This window comes from Rhamphochromis longiceps, linkage group LG22 (assembly GCF_057381845.1).
Source record: "Rhamphochromis longiceps isolate RC_006_pf linkage group LG22, R_longiceps_female_GT1.1, whole genome shotgun sequence".
In the NCBI taxonomy this organism is placed as follows: Eukaryota; Metazoa; Chordata; class Actinopteri; order Cichliformes; family Cichlidae; genus Rhamphochromis; species Rhamphochromis longiceps.
In genome coordinates this window covers 29,321,700-29,341,329 of record NC_140577.1, presented here as the reverse complement: position 1 = coordinate 29,341,329, position 19,630 = coordinate 29,321,700, and the positions used below count along the sequence as shown (strand labels likewise).

At 41.7% G+C, this 19,630-nt stretch overlaps 2 protein-coding genes across 6 annotated transcripts in view; one reads left to right on the top strand and one right to left on the bottom strand.

Moving 5' to 3' along the window:
• Positions 1 to 19,630, bottom strand: part of LOC146644279 (uncharacterized) — a 123,294-nt gene that overhangs the window by 88,332 nt on the left and 15,332 nt on the right. The window lies entirely within an intron of this gene.
• LOC146644281 (CMP-N-acetylneuraminate-beta-galactosamide-alpha-2,3-sialyltransferase 1-like) lies at positions 1,368 to 8,644 on the top strand. Of its 5 annotated transcripts, none has more exons than XM_085396492.1 (7): positions 1,368 to 1,520; positions 1,857 to 2,118; positions 2,285 to 2,406; positions 2,588 to 2,767; positions 3,793 to 3,838; positions 3,928 to 4,047; positions 4,597 to 8,642. In XM_085396492.1, the coding sequence occupies exons 2-7, from the start codon at positions 1,864 to 1,866 to the stop codon at positions 4,774 to 4,776; spliced, it is 903 nt and encodes a 300-aa protein (XP_085252618.1). In that variant the 5' UTR covers positions 1,368 to 1,520; positions 1,857 to 1,863; the 3' UTR covers positions 4,777 to 8,642. The 5 variants fall into 5 exon arrangements, with proteins under 5 accessions (XP_085252618.1, XP_085252616.1, XP_085252615.1 ...); XM_085396490.1 differs by having other exon boundaries at positions 2,273 to 2,406; XM_085396489.1 differs by having other exon boundaries at positions 2,210 to 2,406; positions 4,597 to 6,719.

The window sequence follows — 19,630 nt, the reverse complement described above, 5'->3', positions numbered from 1 at the left end:
AAGAATCAAGAGGTTTTTTTTTTTGCTCTTTTCATTCTTGATATATATATTTTTCTAATACTCTATTTTTAAACATACTTTTAAACAAGGAAAATGAACTACACCTTTTTAAATCACTGTCATAACTATTCCACAGGTTAACTCCTCTAACAGAAACACATCTCTGCTTTATATTTGTCCTCATCTTGTTTTGTTTTTTTAAAGAAATCTGTTCCCCTTAAGTCTTATTGACTCTCTCTGACTTTAAACAGCTTCTGAGTACTGCGGCAAAGCAAGTTATTTTGTGCTTTATACATTATCTGTGCCATTTTATATTCAACTAAATCATAAAATTTCAGGGTATTCAGATTAATAAACAAAATGTTAGTTGGTTCTATATAGTTTGATTGATTTATAATTCTTATAGCTCTTTTTTGTAACTTGAAAATAGGAAGAGTGTTCGTTTTATATGCATTACCCCATATCTCCAGACAGTAAGTCATATATGGAAGCAACAGAGTACAATAAAGTGTGTATAATGATTTTTTGTTCAGGACATGCTTTGTTTTATAGAGAATAGCAATGGTTTTTGACATTTTTGTTTTCACATGGTTTATATGAGACTTCCAACTCAGCTTATCATCAATTATCACTCCAAGAAATTTATTTTCATTCACTCTTTCAATTTCAATTCCATTAACCCTGATTTTAGATACATTTTTCATTTGTCTAGTGCCAAAAATAATCAATTTTGTTTTCTTTATATTTAAATGTGTGATGTCAACAGAATTTGACTGTGTGCTCTAATGTGGCAGTAACAAGCATGTGGCAACCAACTCATGTGGCACCCAGCCCTATTCTCATCTACCTTTTTCTGAGGAGAGACAACAGCAACTCTCATTCAAATGTTAAGGTAAGTAATATATACGAATACGCTTCATAATTGGGAAAAAACACAAACTTTGTCCACATTTATTACGTGACAGAAGCACAGCTAAGTTGCAGAGATCCTAACCATGTGGATTCATATTTAACATGTTGTTGTTTTTGTTTTTTCCCCCAGCGAAGAGTGAAATGGAGAGCATGCGCGCGCGCGGTCTGCTTCGGCTTTTTAAAATGAAAATTGATACTGTATAATTGTTTATTAATCGCTGTGTGTTGTCTCAGTGAATAAACTGGATATAAACAGAGCTCATATTGTGATTATTTACACCTTTAAAGCCGTTAGGATTCTCTATAAGCGAAAACAGTCACATTAGGACAAAGTTGAACAAAGTAAGGTTTTGTGGAGGACTTGATAGTCTGCAGGTCGGTTTCCAAACGCGAACATGGGAACGTGAGGAAATCCGCACAAACCACACCTCTCCACACCTTTGTCAGAGACGAAGGCATCGCGTTCTCGGGTAGCAAACGTGTATTGATGTCATGTTAGTTACCTGTGAGTGACACGGTGAAAAGGTTGTCACCGATAGTGAGTCTACGCGACTTTTGTACTTGTATTTCATAAAACTAGACCAGAAAGGGATTTCCTCGCAGACCGGGTAAGTATCATATTATTACAAATGATGCGGTAAAAAAAGCTTAATTTTTGCTGATGTTATTTTCTTTATTTTCTTATGAGTGAATACAAATATCACATAAAACAGATGACGTTGTATGTAGCCAAATGTTTACTTTCCTGAAAATAAACATGACTTCTTTATTTATTTGTTTAGTTTTTAATGGGTTTGTATAAGTGGCAATTAAGTTAAGACTTATCCTTGCAGGACTATATCGTTCGTTTTGCACAATATGGATATATATTATATAAGCATTATATGACGTCTTTTCTTGTTGTGAGCATAACTTGTGTGTATCTCCACACACTCTGTCTGCAGATTGGTAATGTTTCCTGGTCGCACATCTAGAATGATTTCAAAATTTAAGGTACTTGTTTTCCTGCTGTTTTTCACTGGTATTGGTGTGTATTTCAAAACACGCTACCAATTGACTCATTATGCTGTGGACCAAAAGCTGTGTGCTTGCATAAAATGTTTATCAGAGGATAAGCAGTTGCTTCTGGATCGATCGAATAGAAGTGTTCAACCATTTTTGATTGCAAACTTAAACCTCTCACAGAATGAATTCAACTGGTGGAAGGTAAGTAGTCACCAGGAAATGATGACATTTTTACACACCTCCCTCCAGCTCATCTGGTCTAACAACATAGTTTATTTGAAATGTCTGACAGGATTTGCAGGCTGAAAACCGTAGCTTCAGAGTTTATGAAACAACAGTGGCCAACTTGTTTCAGATCTTCCCACAGAATCCAGATGTTATACAACCCAAATATGACCACTGCAGGACTTGTGCTGTGGTGGGTAATTCTGGTAATTTAAGGAGATCGCATTATGGACCGCTGATAGATTTACATGAAGTTGTCATAAGGTACTTTCTAAGCTAAAGCAATTTTTCTTTACCATTAAATTCAAATTCAAATTCAAATTCAAATTTTATTTGTCACGTACACAGTCATACACAGTACGATATGCAGTGAAATGCAGTGAAATATCCCCTCCTACACAAAAGATCCAAACTGATGTGAAATATATCCCTTTGTGCTTTTTAGAATGAACACTGGTATTACCAGAGGCTTTGAAAAAGACGTTGGAAACAAGACAACTCATCGTGTCATGTATCCAGAGAGTGCTGTGGATTTGGATGACAACACCCATTTTGTACTGTTTCCCTTTAAGATACAGGACTTTGAGTGGCTCATTAATGCCTCTACAACAGGATTTACTGGAAGGTGAGTTCTCTTTTTCAGGGCTACATGCACATGTATTTGACATTTATTTAACGAGACTCAGTGTCTCATTTACAAGAGAGACCTGTTTTAGACAACATAATTAAATGAAAATAATAAAATAGAAAAAATAAAATAGCAAAATCTGCCTCATTAAGATCAAGTTCCCAGTGATGAAAATCAGCACTGGGACATCTTTTAAATCTACAAGCAAAATCAGTTAAGCGAGAGAGCTCAAAGTCTTTCTGTAATGTATTCCACTAAGACAGACTTCAAATGACGGCACCTTTAAGCTCTCTACAAACTGATTATCCTGAAATCATACTATGACTACATTTTTATGCAACATGCAGACAGATGAAGTGTCCTCATAACAACTCATCTTACTGTAGTTCATTTACGTATGCTTTTGTACTGTTCTTAGGATTGTGACTTAATATAAAGTAAAAATAAAAAAATTAAATAAAGACTCTTAATGCTTGTTGAAAAGTTATTTTATGTGAACCATTTTTAGGCAGTTGTGCAGCCACTAATTTGGGCACATGAAAATCATACATTCAATCATACAATCATTTTGTACTTTATTTTGTTTCAGATAAAATATTCTGATTTCATCTGAGCTTGCCCAGCTTTCTTCTTGGTCCCACCAATGCCACCCCATTAAAAGAAAAAATAACACTCTAAGGTTTAGATGTTACAGTCAGCATACACTACCTTCTTCTCTCCCAGCTGCTAAAATTACCGACACCTGCTCCTAAGCAAAGTATCTCAAAAGATTTCCCCTAGATCGTCTTGCAGTACAGAATTTACATCAAATGCAAAAATAGAATGCCACTGCATGAATTCAACATGTACGCAGATTAAAAGGATTTGGCTGATGGATGTAGTGTGAGGTGATATAAGGTGAATTTCTGTATCAAACCATTACTCTGATCCTTCTCCATGTTCAAGACGGACCATGCCTTTTTTAGCTTTGTTTTTGTTAAACACCTACTTCATATTTTTCAATGTCATGCTGTTTCCAACAGGTCATATATGCCAGTGAAATCAAAGATCAAAACTAACAAGGATTTGGTGAGTAGCGTCAATGGCAAAGCTTCCTGGTGGCAATGGTAATATTTAAAAATAAAAGCTGTTTAAAGGCTCATTCTAATTTCTAACAGGTCATGGTGGTAAATCCAGCTTTTATGAAATATGTACATGAGGTTTGGCTTGGAAATAAGGGACGTTATCCATCCACTGGCTTTATGGCTTTAATTCTTGCTCTTCACATTTGTGATGAGGTAAGTACAAAGTTTTCAGTTTCTGAAGTGCCAGACGTACAAAATAAAATATGATTTTTATTGTCATACAAGCTGGTCCATTTGAGTCTTTGCTAATTTGTTCTTTTGTTCTTATATTGCTCTCCTAAATAGATGTGCATTTCAAAAGTTCAAAATGTCTTTGGTGAAGATCAGAGCAGGTTTACCCACCAGTACCACTTGATTAAAAAACTCTGGTTTAATCTGTGAATGGTTAAATTTCAGTTCACATGCCCTATGAAAGTGAAAGCTGTTGCAAGTATTTCTGATGTGTCCCCTTCTTAAATTGACTAGACTACAATCTAGAAGACATTCCTTCATGGAAAGCTTTTTAGCTAAACCTCTCAATAAGAGGTTTTGTCATTGTATACTCATGGTATAATCATGGTGTTTCCATTTAGTGCTCAGGTCGCTGTCCAACTGTTCATTTCATTTTTCAGCAGCCATTGTTTGGATTTTAGTTAAAAAAGGGACATTTTGTTCATGCATTTGTTTCCCATTCATTCATATGTTCATTTTTTGTCTTCCTAGGTTAATGTGTTTGGTTATGGCGCTGACAGTGATGGAAACTGGAGTCACTACTGGGAAATACTCACAAACAAAAGGTTAAGAACTGGAGTACATCCTGGAAATTATGAGTATAACATCATCCAGCAACTAGCTCAGCAACAAAAAATTAAGTTCTATGAAGGCCTAATGAAAAAAATGTGATTGAATGCCATACACTCAGTGGGGAAAGAACTGAAAGCCAAATGGATGTGTATCTACAACTATAGTAATTTCCTAACCCTCCTAACTGAAACTGATATTGGGAATCTTTAGGAAGGACTAGTAATCATGAAAGGGGTTACGTTAAAGAAGTCTTTGGATATGTGACATTTTGGTAGTTTCCCCCCCTAAACCATAGCTTAAATTAACCATGTAAAAAATGTACCCAGGGGTTATACTCTTTAGTAGTTTCTAACATCTATGGTTCTTAAGAAATGAAGTATTTTCTTACGAGTTGGCAGAATTACAAGAAGACAGACAACAGCAGTATTATTCTTAGTTAAAGTAAGCTGGTTGCATGAAAAGGAAAATGGTGCAGTAAAGTAACTTATAACATAGAGGGTGTTTAATTCATGTAATGAATATTGTCAGCATTTTCTAATACAGTCAGCAAATATTTAGATTTGTAGAATTTTACAGGGTTGATCTCCTTAAACTTGTGTTATTGTTATTATGCAAGTGGAGAGCTGTCATACTCTCAGAGTAGGAAGGACTCAAACACACAAACACAAACAGAGGCAGGCAGTCTTTTCGTTCAAGCTCGGGTCCTCTACCAGAGGCCTGGGAGTTTGAGGGTCCTGCGCAGTATCTTAGCTGTTCCTAGGAGTGCGCTCTTCTGGACAGAGATCTCCGATGTTATTCCTCGGATCTGCTGGAGCCACTCGCCTGGCCTGGGAGTCACCGCACCGAGTGCTCCAATTACTACTGGGACCACTGTTACCTTCACTCTCCACATCTTCTCGGGCTCTTCTCTGAGCCCTTGGTATTTCTCAAGCTTCTCGTTTTCCTTCTTCCTGATGTTGCTGTCATTCAAAACCACTACATCTATCACTCACATGTGGGCAGATGTTCCAATCAAATATTAATTATTGTCACAAAAGCATTGTGGTTAGACATGATCATGATTTCTAGTAAGGATAGTATGGATATATCAGCATTTTTCTGACAACCTAATTTTGTTCCTACTACTGCTGCCATAACCACCACATCAAATAAAATGTAAAAGGGTACACCACATAGCACTTATTAGTGAATGTATGTTTTGCTGGACACCTGGAGTGCATTCCTGACTATCCATTGTAAACAGTGTTTTTTTGTTGTTGTTGTTGTAGTTTTATGTATTTTTGGGAGAGGACAAAATAACACATATAGTATGTGTATTAATATGGTTACAGTTAAGCCTCAATTCTAACCCTTGGCTTGCAAGCTGCAGGTTACTAACACAAAGGTTACTGTCCTCAGGCAGTACAACACACACAAACACACACTCACACTGGTAGAGGAGAGAGAGAGAAAGGAAGAAAGGTAAACTGTATCCAGATAACCCAGGGACAATTTGCTTTCCTAAGCAGCTTAACAGTTCATTTCATGTTGAAGTTGCCACCTTTGGTTTCGAGTTTGATTTTAAAAGTGATGTTTTGAATATTTCTGAAATGCATTTTTTCCATTCATCATTCATCACCTCTTTCTCATATCTAAAAATGGGCATTTGCATCCTTTCAGATCCACATTTTATATAGGGTTGTAATAATTTAACTTTATTGCTTTTTTTAATGATTATGGGAGAAATAATATATTATAGCATTTGAAAAAAATGCTTACCTTTTATGATCTAACATTTGAACATTGAGCATTTAGAAATCAGATATTTGTAACTATGTTAAAAAAATATTTGAAAATTATGTAGGACATAAACAGCTGGTCAGCAGAAATGTGCACTACATTGCCAAAAGTATTAGCTCATCTGATCTGACTCATCTATCAAATTTCCAGATAGAGAAGCATGGTTTGTCAAACCAAAGAGCACTTATTGGTGAATTTGTGTTTTGCTCTTGCACCTGGAGTGCATTCCTGCTATATATATATATATATATATATATATATATATATATATATATATATATATATATATATATATATATATATATATATATATTGTATAAAGTATTAAGACTTTTTTGGCTTTGTATTTTTTGTATTCTAGAAGCACACACAGCAAATGGTAATTTTATCAGTTTGGTGTGGGATCACTGAATTTGGCAATGTACTTTACAGTGAGCAGCAGCATGCTCGCATTTAAGTATATAATTGTTTGCAATGTAACAAAGATTACCCAACTTTTTAAATGATCTGTAGACCTCTTGTCAAATTAATGACCCACCAATATGTTCCATTTATTTGTTTAGTCACCAAATATTTAAATATTACAACTTTTACAAAAATAATCTCAAAGTTTTATTATGACCCACCAATATGTCCCTTGTGTTCAGTAAAGGGCAATATAGGATTCATGTTTTAGTGGCCTTAAGAACTCATTAACCACTTATCAGTGTGAAAAGGATCACCCATTCAAATCTACTCAAACAGAATAACAAGGGTAAATAAAATGCTCTTAAGCAAAAAAAGTGTGTTTTAACATATATATATATAATATAGTTTGTTGAGTCATTCTTTAGACTAACTTGACAGTTCTTAATTTTCTGAAAATCTATAAAGGTTTTAACATTTTCTTTCTGTTAGCTACATATGAATAAACAAATAAATAAATAATTAAATGAATAAAAAAAAGGTTTGTATACAAATGAAACTGGACAGTTCCTCAAGCCAATTCCACAGAGAAAATAAAATGTAAAAATAAGATAAAATGGAAACAAAAACAAAAAACTCCATGGTCCTGCTCCCCAGTCGATGCCATACCTATTATATTTAAAACTTGCTCATTATGTAAGTGATCATTATCAAGTTACAGAATAGAACCAAACAGAGCACATGAAGTTGATTATGTTTTCTGTTGTGACAGGCATTTTCAAATGCAGTATTTCAAGCAGAGCTCAGAAATTAAACAAGGAATGGATTTATGAATCAATAAATGAATGTATCTACCAATTCATCAGTCATTCAATATTTTCACAACAATAAAGTGAAATGATTTTTGCAAATGTCTCCCCAGTATGAACTCAAAAACCACAATAAGGGCATTTGTGAGGTAAACTGGTAATATTTAGACTTGCCATTTGCCTTTTGAAGAAGTGCTTGTATTTGGCTTTTTCATGGAAGTTCTTGGCCAGATAACAACAACATAATACATAACAGTAAAAAGTCTGAGTCAGAAGAGACAAACTAATGTCTGACCAAAGACTGCTGGCCTGAAAGAGCAGGCTACAGTTTTTCCCTTTTTATGGGACATTGGCAAACACTGGACAGCCTCTTTTGAGCTCATCCTTCATCCAACCAAGGTTCACGAAACTCAAGAGATTCACATCTAGAACAAATAAAAAGGATTAGGCTTAAAACCAGACAACCAATTAGTCATTTAACTGATTAATGGTTGAGACATTTTTGTGTGATTGCATTTGTAACATCTGAATAAGTGTTGATTAATCACTGCTGTTAGTTTTTTTTTTTTTTTTTGCTGGAGCACCACACAGCCCTTGGATCGGTTGAAGATGGTTTTGTTTTGGAGGCTGCAGACTCTTGTACTGGAAATTTCTTTAGTTTATGTATTAATTGATTCACTTTAGTAACAGTAGTAACACTTTTGTACTCAGTATAGAAAGCTCACTCTTGGCATCAGTTGTATGCATGTGGAATGTGATCAAAAGTGGGGTCCAAGTTTTATTGCACCTTCACAGCAGACTCATTTTCCTCTTGAGGGCTCTGGACATCCTGTTGCAGATGAGATGACGGTTGGTCGGAACTGTTCCTAGACTGAAGAGATAAGGATCTGTTAATAATTGATCTGCTGTGAAACGTTCTTTGTTTGGGAAGTATAAAGGGATCAGGGTGATGTCTTTCACTCAGAAAAACGGGTTAGGTGTGTGATCTGAACATTTTTCTCCACTGCAGTGTTTTTCTTTTCTTTTTTTAATAAACCTCACTTCAAAAGCCATGCATGCCTGTTGTTTGCAGTTTTATTCAATATTTTCCATAACACTCTCAACACTGAATATCCAGCAATGACGAGCTCACCTGAAACTTCACACCTTGGCTCATGTGATTAGGTAGAGCACATGTGTCAAACTCATGGCCCGCAAGCCACATCCAGCCCGGCGTACATTTATATCCGTACCTCTTGATGGATCTCAAGAAGAAAAGAAGAGGCTGTTGAAGGAGTGTATGGTGAAAAACAATTATATCCTTTCTCCTAACACTCACTCATCCCTTACTCAGGAGAAGCTAAGATGAAGCAGCATTAGCTTAATGAAAAGCACTCACCGAGACACAGATGCATAAACAGTCACCAGAGACAGTGAAAATATTTCACACCACATAACAAGATATATTACACTTTACAAAGCTCTTTAAAAAAAAATCTGTTCTTCACGTGAGCAAATAAGTAAAATCATCTGTGTGCCAACAGATAATCCAGTTTTCCCACTTAGACAGAACCATCAATGCTGTTTGAAGTCAGACGTCCTTCATCTTCCATCCATTCTCTTTTGTTGCGTTTGAACTGGAGCCTATCTCAGCGGTCACAGGTCAAAACACTCAGGTCACCACTCTGTCACAGATACTTGTGAAAGGTGCTATGGAAAGATAAAACTGATATTACTTTTGAAATGACCAAATATATTGAGTCATTATATTTGTCCATCCATCCATCCATCTTCATCTGCTTTATCCGAGGCCGGGTCGCATTACTGCAGCTGCAGCCCCAATCCGTCTGTCGATCTCCGGCTCCCTTCTCCCATCACTCGCGAACAAGACCCCGGGATACTTGAACTCCTCCACCTGGGGCAGGAACTCATCCCCGACCCGGAGTGGGCACTCCACCCTTTTCCGGCTGAGAACCATGGCCTCAGATTTGGAGGTGCTGATCCTCATTCCCGCTGCTTCACACTCGGCTGCGAACCGTTCCAGTGCGAGCTGGAGGCCCTCACCCGATGAAGCCAACAGAACCACATCATCCGCAAAAATCAGAGATGAGATTCTGAGGCCACCAAAGCGAAAGCCCTCCGCCACTTGGCTGCGCCTAGAAATCCTGTCCATAAAAATTATGAACAGAACCGGAGACAAAGGGCAGCCCTGGCGGAGCCCATCACCCACCGGGAACGAGTCCGACTTATTGCCGGCAATGCGAACCAAGCTCTTGCAACGGTTGTATAGGGATCGAATGGCCCGTAGCAATGGGCCAGACACCCCATACTCCCGCAACACCTCCCACAGGACACCCTGAGGGACACGGTCGAATGCCTTCTCCAAGTCCACAAAACACATGTAGACTGGTTGGGCAAACTCCCATGCACCCTCAAGTATCCTCGAGAGGATAAAGAGCTGGTCCAGTGTTCCGCGACCAGGACGAAAACCGCATTGTTCCTCCTGTATCCGAGGTTCGACTAGCGGACGAACTCTCCTTTCCAGCACCCTGGCATAGACTTTCCCAGGGAGGCTGAGGAGTGTGATCCCCCTGTAGTTGGAACACACCCTCCGGTCCCCCTTCTTAAAGATGGGGACCACCACCCCGGTCTGCTAGTCCACAGGTACTGCCCCTGATCTCCACGCAACATTGCAGAGGCGTGTCAACCAGGACAGCCCTACAATGTCCAGAGCTTTCAGGAACTCGGGGCGGACCTCATCAACACCAGGGGCTCTGCCACCAAGGAGTTGTTTACACAGTAGCATCCCCAGGCTTCTACCTTTCTACCTATAAAACCCGGAGAGCAGCCAAATGGCTGGTAGGCTTTTAGCTAAGCTTTAGCTTCAGCCAAGTGGAAGCTAAATTGGCTAGTCATTCATATGTATATTAGGTTGTTACCTGGGAATTCTGGAGGGAGGGGAGTGGGGGTGTGTCAATGAGGGAGTGGGGGAGCTGCTAAAAGCTGTGAACTTCCTTTTGTGTTCGTCTGATGCATTCTCAATCATCCAGGGAAATAAATCTCCAAAAGTCACCAACTTGGAGTGTTTCAGTTTGCCATCTTAGGGAGAAATCAACACACATGGGTGTATGTCCTTTGTTGCTGAGATTGCTAAGAGAGACTTTGGCGAGATCACGCAAAAATAACTCGGGATCTCGCAAAAGTTTTGCGAAATCTCCCAAAACAAACTCAGGATCTCGCAAAAGTTGAATTCCAACAATGGCGGCAGCTACTTAGTTGTAATATTACTCTTTCTGGGTCACAAAATACACTTTTAAGATATTTTGAGGCATGAATGTAGTTGTGTAAACGTCAGATATTTGCTCAGTTTACAAGACATCGCATATTTGCAAAAGTGCTCAGACGTTTTCGGAGATCTGACACCCACCATCTCAAAGCTAACGGGAGGTCAAGACCTACTACAGCCGGGAGGAACACCGCTCTCCCGGCACATCGTGCCTTGACCTCCCGGTCGGCTTCGAAGAGCTAAAACTAAAACGAGATGAGCACACTTTGTCTAGGGTGCATTTCTGAGATTTCACACAACCCAGGATTCAAATCATGAATACATAATGGTATTGGATTTACAACATTATAAATGAAATGTGCTCTATTTGGAAGCAGCAGGCCCCCCCCTCCCCTTTTGACGGGTTGTGTGCGAGACTTTAAATCAGGGGTAGGCAACCTTTCTGATGACGAGTGCCATTTAAAATTTCCTCAGAAGTCCTGTGCCATATGATTGTATTAGCAATAAATCTAATAACGCTCTATATGAACAGTTACACAATATATAGAACCACTGATAAGAGAAATAAACTGGGCCAATATGGCATGTTTGTTAATATTCAACCCAACCCTTGAACTCATTCATGTCACCTAAAAGGTAAAACTGTTTCTCCATCACCTGTTCAGCTCTGATGATTCAGTAAGGACATCTCCTGGTTTCATCTGCATGTTTCCCGCTCACCAGATAACCAAACCAACACCATGACCAGCAGGTTTGAGCTGTGGCTCCAGCAAACATCAGCTACTAAAAAGAAATATTAAATAAATTCTAACAACAGCTGATCAAGCTTAAACGTGCTGCTGTTGTTTAGCGCGACATCCGGCGGTTTCCTCTTTCTGGCGCAAAGTGGGCGATAAACAAACAAGAGAGAAAAGCCGATCAGCTGATCATTGATCAGTTTCATGATTAAAGTAGCAACAGGAGAGAGAGGGGAGAGAATGAGAGAAGAGGCAGCTGTGCAGCTCCAGCTTTATGTCTTTTTCATTGTAGCTGAAGTCCGGGACAAACTGCGTCCCTTCTCAGCTCAACACCAAACGTGTAATATTTTCTCTGGATGCGGGACGATTCCGTCTTTTTACGGGACGGTTGGCAACTCTACTAACTAACCTTATGAATAAAATAAAGTACAGTTATTGTAACTGACTATAAAAAGTCAGCACAACAAGAATAAACTGCACCTAAACTTGGTTTATATCTGACCCAGATAGACTGCAGGTCATAACTTCTTACCTGAAGTTCAGTTCACCTGACACTCGGACCGGCGGCTGCCTCGGGTCTCTTCTCCTGCCTCCCCTTTCTCTCATCCACCTGCTGGCACCCACCACTTATTAATGTTACTGAATCTGTGGAAGCTTAGCCACCACCAAACAACTGAGTTCGTTTTTTACACACCGACCAGCATCTGGCCAATCCACCACTTTCATTATATACCGTTACAAAAAAAAAAAAATCATCGGCCACCGACCAAAATAATGCCCAATGGCCAGTCCAGCTATGGTCGTGCCATCACTTAACCCTTCGCGTGCCAACTGTGGCACGGGTGCCCAGTGTTGCCGACCCCTGCTTTAAATCATCAAACTGTAAATTTTAAATTGTTATTGATCCCTTTACCCCTAGTCCTAAAGTGTATATTTATTTTCTTACTCTTCTTATATATATTGTTTGTTTACTTGCACTGCTGTAACTGGAGCCTCATCGTCTCGTGTCTCTATATACTGGACTGTATGTAGCGGAGATGACAATAAAGTTTACTTTGACTTCAGCAGCGAGCAGGTGCACCGAGGGCTCTCGCGCTCACTTTTCGTGTATAGAATTTCGAAAAAACATTGGTGCAAATTATAAGTCTGTATCATAATGTCTGGTGTTTTCGTGTTTGTTGGTTTGTTTTTATTTTGTTTTATTTTGCGAGTTGGTTTTTAGATGCCGCTCCAGCCGATCAGAGAATCCCCCGCTGCCACGCCCTCTCCTCTCTGCGCCGCAAGCAGCAGGCGCACCTTGCAAACGAAGGGAGCCCTTACTCCCAGCAAATGGGCGATAGAAAACCGATCGGGGCCTATGCCATTCCCAATATGCGCTGGCATGACGTCGGGGCAGCATGAGTAGGAGCATTTTTTTTTTGCCGATGCCCGTGATGCCGCCCCCCACCACGATGCCGCCCCGGGCAATCGCCCGTATCTAAAACCGCTACTGCACATGACTGTAAAAAGGATATAAAAAGGATGATCTTCACTTAGCAAACAAATATTTCCATAACTGACAACATGACGGACATTTTACAGTGAAACATATGTACATCCATTCATCTCTCCATTTGCTACAGTGTGTCTTGTAGGGTGATGGAGTACCTGGAGAGAAAGCATGCAGGAGTACGGAGAATGGTTCCTATGTGGGAACAGAACACACAAAACATAACATAACTTATTTCCCCATCATTTATCTCATTTATACAACTAAGAGAAGCCTCAGTTGTTTTGTATATACCTCATGTTGGGGAATTGGGTATATCATTAAAAAAGAAAACTGGGACAGAAAAAAGGCAATATATCCTTGCTTCATATATTGTCTTTATTAGATAGATGTAATTAATTGCCAGGAAGGTAAGGAGAAAGGAGTAAGGTAAGTTTCTTTCTTTGTTAAAACACAGTAACATGCATATAGTGTTGCAAAGCTGTGACTGTGATTTCACAGTAACTCTAACTATTGTTTAATTCTTAATCCATTTTTTAAAAACTTAATCCCAGTAGCGGTTTTAGATACAGGCGACACGTTATGTTTTGTCCGTGTGTGTGTGTGTGTGTGTGTGTGTGTGTGTGGGGGGGGGTTAGGGGCACCACAGGGAGTGTTCGCCCAGGGCGCCAAACAGGCTAGGACTGCCACTGCTTAATCCATTTATTTCAGTTCCCAGTAGTTCCGTTCTTTGGAATTGTAAGTCTGCTTCCATATTGATTATATTTATCGGTTCCTCTTGCTCTTGTACTACAATAAGCTGATTTTAGTTTGTGTGCCAGAGGAGGAAAATAGTGGCGCATTCACAGCAGGGATATGGATAATATTTTGTTTTTTCACCTTTTAACAAAGGGGGAAATTCTTCCAACATGTACAAACATTTGAACACACAGCATGCAATTAATTTGCATGTTAGTAATGTCTTTGATATGCTGCTTAGCGATGATGGAGCCAATGATAATCAAATGAGAATCGATAAAGATAATCAATAGGGTATCAAATTGCTGATATCGATATGCCAGAACAGCCCTTACTTGTCAAACCATGGACTCCACTAGACCCCTGAAAGAGTGCTGCAGTATCTGACACAAAGATGTTAGTAACAGATAGATAGTAGGTCCTGTGAGGTGTGAGCTGGGGGCTTCATGGATCTGACTTGCTTGTCCAGCATATTCATTGGCCCTTATCACACACACTCAAATCCTTACACTTGCCCATTTTTCCTGCTTTTAACAAATCAGTGGAGGATAAAATGTTCACTTGGTCCCTAATGTATGTATGTATGTAAACATGGTATTCCCTTCACTATTCCCACTTGTCTGAAGGCCTCCACCATTATTCCCATCCCCCAAAAGACTGGAATAGGTTCAAGGTTCAAGGTTCTTTATTTGTCACATGCATAGCTATACAAGTATAACACGTAGTGAAATGTAGCCTGACACACTCCTCGACATGTGCAAAAATTGGGGGGGGGGGGCTGTAGAGGAAGAACATAGGAAGAACATATATATATATATAAAAAAAAAAAACACCCAGCACGCCCCTGTGGGCGGTTTATCCTTCAAGCTCGGGTCCTCTACCAGAGGCCTGGGAGCTTGAGGGTCCTGCGCAGTATCTTAGCTGTTCCCAGGACTGCGCTCTTCTGGACAGAGATCTCTGATGTTATTCCCGGGATCTGCTGGAGCCACTCGCCTAGCTTGGGAGTCACCGCACCTAGTGCTCCGATTACCACGGGGACCACCGTTACCTTCACCCTCCACATCCTCTCGAGCTCTTCTCTGAGCCCTTGGTATTTCTCCAGCTTCTCGTGTTCCTTCTTCCTGATGCTGCTGTCATTGGGAACCGCTACATCGATCACTACGGCCGTCTTCTTCTGTTTGTCTACCACCACTATGTCCGGTTGGTTAGCCACCACCATTTTGTCCGTCTGTATCTGGAAGTCCCACAGGATCTTAGCTCGGTCATTCTCCACCACCCTTGGGGGCATCTCCCATTTTGACCTCGGGACTTCCAGGTTATACTCGGCACAGATGTTCCTGTACACTATGCCGGCCACTTGGTTATGGCGTTCCATGTATGCCTTGCCTGCTAGCATCTTGCACCCTGCTGTTATGTGCTGGATTGTCTCTGGGGCATCTTTACACAGCCTGCACCTGGGGTCTTGCCTGGTGTGATAGACCCCAGCCTCTATGGATCTTGTACTCAGAGCTTGTTCTTGTGCTGCCATGATTAGTGCCTCTGTGCTGTCTTTCAGTCCAGCTTTGTCCAGCCACTGGTAGGATTTCTGGATATCAGCCACCTCCTCTATCTGCCGGTGGTACATACCGTGCAGGGGCCTGTCCTTCCATGATGGTTCCTCGTCTCCCTCCTCTTTCTTGGGTTTCTGCTGCCTGAGGTATTCACTGAGCACTCGGTCAGTTGGGGCCATCTTCCCAATGTATTCTTGGATGTTCGTTGTCTCATCCTGGACTGTGGTGCTGACACTCACCAGTCCCCGGCCCCCTTCCTTCCGCTTAGCGTATAGCCTCAGGGTGCTGGACTTGGGGTGAAACCCTCCATGCATGGTAAGGAGCTTTCTTGTCTTTATGTCAGTCCCTCATCCTATCAAATAGGATGAGGGACCTATGGATATATATATATATATATATATATATATATATATATATATATATATATATATATATATATATATATATATATATATATATATATATATATATATATATATTCACCTGCCTGCTGCTACTACTGCACATTCACCCAATGTGTGTATATATATATATATATATATATATATATATATATATATATATACACATTGGGTGAATGTGCAGTAGTAGCAGCAGGCAGGTGAATTCTGTACATTAATATGAATAGACAATATAAACATGTTTAAAATTAAAGGAATTTGAAATGTACATTGTGCCTTGGTTTAGTGTCTGGAAGAGTCCTGCCTCAGTCAATTATAGATGATGTGAGATGATGTGAGCGGGCGGGTGTGTGTGTTTAGGGCACGGATGGCTTGGGGATAGAAGCTCCTCTTGAGTCTCTCTGTCCTTGCCCGGAAGATGCGGAACCTTCTACCAGATTGCAGAAATTGGAAAAGTTTGTTGCCAGGATGGGACGGGTCCTTCAGTATCTGCGCTGCTCTAGTCCGGCATCTCCTGGTGTAGGTGTCCTGAAGCGGGGGGAGAGCAATCCTGCAGCAGCGTTCTGCTGTACGGATCACTCTCTGGAGAGCTTTTTGGTCCTTCACACAGCTGTTCCCAAACCACGATGTCATGTTCTGTGTGAGGATGCTCTCCACAGCGCCTGTATAGAAAATCCTGAGGATCTTTGAAGAGACCCTGAACTTCCTCAGTTGTCGTAGGTGATACAGGCGCTGCCTAGCCTTTTTGGTCTGGACCTGAATGTGGGAAGCCCATGTCAGGTCTGAGGAGATGTGAACACCAAGATACTTGAAGGACTGCACCCTCTCCACTGGAGCTCCATTGATGATAATGGGCTTGTAGTCTCTGTGCTGACCCCTTCTGAAGTCCACCACCAGCTCCTTGGTCTTGCCGACGTTCAGCTGGAGGTGGTTGTCCTGGCACCATGATGCCAGATTCTTCACTTCATCCATGTAGGCCACCTCATCGTTGTTGGAGATGGCACCCAACACCACTGTGTCGTCAGCAAACTTCACAATGGTGTTGGAGCCATGGGTGGCCACACAGTCTGAAGTGTAGAGGGAGTGGAGCAGTGGCGAGAGGACACATCCCTGAGGTGCTCCTGTGTTGATCGTGATGCTGTTGGAGAAGCACCTGCCCACCCTCCCACCTGAGTTCTGCCAGTGAGGAAGTCCAACACCCATGCACACAGACGGCTGTTAAGTCCCAGATCCCTCAGCTTTGTGAACAGTCTGCAGGGCACTATTGTGTTAAACGCTGAACTGTAATCAACAAACAGCATTCGCACATAGTTACCCTGTTTCTTGTCCACGTGGCTGAGAGTGGTGTGTAGGACGTGGGCGATGGCATCCTCTGTGGATCTGTTGGATCTGTAGGCGAACTGCAGCGGATCTGTGGTGTCTGGGATGGAGGAAGAGATGGTGTTCTTCAGCAGCCTCTCAAACACCTTCATTACTACCGAGGTCAGTGCAACTGGCCGGTAATCGTTCAGGGATGAGGGTTTGCTGTTCTTGGGCACAGGGATGATGGTGGATCTTTTGAAGCATGTGGGGACCACAGACTTCGCCAGGGACTCGTTGAAGATGTAAGTGAACACACCTGCTAGCTGGTCAGCACAGCAGACGGCCGGTGATGCCGTCTGGCCCCGCCGCTTTCCTTGTGTTCACTCTCCTCAAAGCCGCTCGGACGTCATGCTCCGCAATGCTGGTCACCGGTCTCTCGCTGATGACGTCACTGTCCTCGGTAGTCAGGCGGTAGATAGAATTAGCCGCCTGGCTAACCTCGAAACGGGCGTAGAACTGATTCAGCTCGTTGGTGAATGCAGAGTCGGCGTTGATCGGCGCAGTGTCCCTGGCTTTGTAGTCCGTAATGGTGCATAGTCCGTGCCACATACTCCGTGTGTCCCCCTGGTGGAAGCGGGACTCCACACGTTCCCGGTACCGGCGTTTGGCATCTCTCACCGCACGCCGCACGCCGTACGAGGCCGCTTTGTAGGCGCTCATATCGCCAGTGGCGAGACCCGCGTTGTAGGAGGCGGTCCTGGCGTTTACTGCAGTGCGGATCGATCTCACAGCCTCAATGACTAAAGACCCATAGCCCTCACGCCTATAGTCAAATTCAAATTCAAATTCAAATTTTATTTGTCACACACACAACCATACACAGTATGACATGAGGTGAAATGCTTGTAGCTGTGCAATGTAGTGCCATTAAATGACAGTGGTTTTACAGTATTTACAAATTTACAGGTTATACAAAATTTACAGATTTAACTTAGAAATTTACAGTAAAAAAATGTGCAAATAGCAGAAAGAGATTATAAATTATAGGAAGTGTGCATGAAGAAAAACCAGAGTGCGTGTGGTGATGTGATGTGTGTGAGAGTCCAGTCTTATAGTGATGAGATGTGTATGTGAGAGTCCAGTCCTACACCTGGTTCAGGGCCCGAATAGCCTGGGGGAAGAAGCTCCTCCTCATTCTCTCTGTTTTGGCCTTAAGGGAGCGGAAGCGCTTCCCGGACCTCAACAGTGAGAAGAGTCCATTGTTGGGATGGGAGAGGTCCATCATAATCTTCCTAGCTTTGGTCTTGCACCGCTTGGTGTAGATGGACAGCAGGTCAGGGAGCTCTGATTGAATGATGCGTTCAGCTGAGCGCACCACTCTTTGCAGATCTTGTCTGTCCTGCTTGGTGCTGTTCCCAAACCAGGTGCAGATGTTTCCCGTCAGGATGCTCTCGATTTTGCAGGAGTAAAAGTTCTTGAGCACCTTCAGTGGCAGATGGAAGTCTCTAAGTCTTCTGAGGAAGAAGAGACGCTGACGGGCTTTCTTAACCAGGGTGTTGATGTGACAGGACCATGACAGGTCCTGAGTGATGTGGACACCCAGGTATTGGAAACTGTCCACTCTCTCCACTGGCGTGCCACTGATGATGAGGGGCTTGTAATTCCTCGGCTGCTTTGTAGTGAAGTCCACGATCAGCTTCTTAGTCTTGCTGACGTTTAGGAGGAGGTTATTCTCCTGGCACCAGGTCTCCAGGTTCCTAATCTCCTCCAGGTAGGCCGTCTCGATATTGTCGGAGATCAGGCCCACAACAACAGTGTCGTCAGCAAACTTGACAATGGAGGTGGTGTCTGATGTGGCTACACAGTCATAAGTGTACAGTGAGTACAGCAGGGGGCTTAAAACACAGCCCTGAGGCGCTCCAGTGCTGAGTGAGATGGAGACTTGTTTTCCCACCCTCACTGATTGGGGTCTGTCTGTGAGGAAGTTGAGGATCCACTGACACAGTGATGAGCTGAGTCCTAGATCCGTCAATTTGGTGAAAAGCTTAGAGGGAATTATTGTGTTGAATGCTGAACTGTAGTCCACGAAGAGCATCCTAACATAATTGTCACGGTCCTGGGTCTCCTGACCCAGCGTTTTTAGTTTTTTGTGATGTTTGTATTATTGTACTTGTGTGTGAGTTATTCGATGGTTTCTAGTTTCGATCCCTTGCCCTTCATGTTTCTCTGTGTCCCCTCTGTTCTGTGTAAGTCTGTGTCTGCATGTTTGAGTTCCCCTCTGTGTCTCTCGGTTCTTAAAGTCCTCTGCCTTATGGTTTATGTCTCTGTGTTTCTTAGTTGCTGTCTCCACTGTGTCAAGTTCGCGTCTCTGTGTGATCCTTCCTGTTTTACTTTGAAGGTCCGTGTCTTATGTGAATGTGTCCTGCTTTGCTTGTCTCGTCAGTCCTGATTTCTCCCAGCTGTGCCCTCCTTCTGTGT

Coding starts and splice junctions, on each gene's coding strand:
- LOC146644281 (XM_085396489.1), top strand. CDS start 1,864: ATGTTTCCTGGTCGCACATCTAGAATGATTTCAAAATTTAAGGTACTT. Junction 2,119..2,209: donor ATGAATTCAACTGGTGGAAG/GTAAGTAGTCAC, acceptor AATGTCTGACAG/GATTTGCAGGCTGAAAACCG. Junction 2,768..3,792: donor ACAACAGGATTTACTGGAAG/GTGAGTTCTCTT, acceptor TGTTTCCAACAG/GTCATATATGCCAGTGAAAT.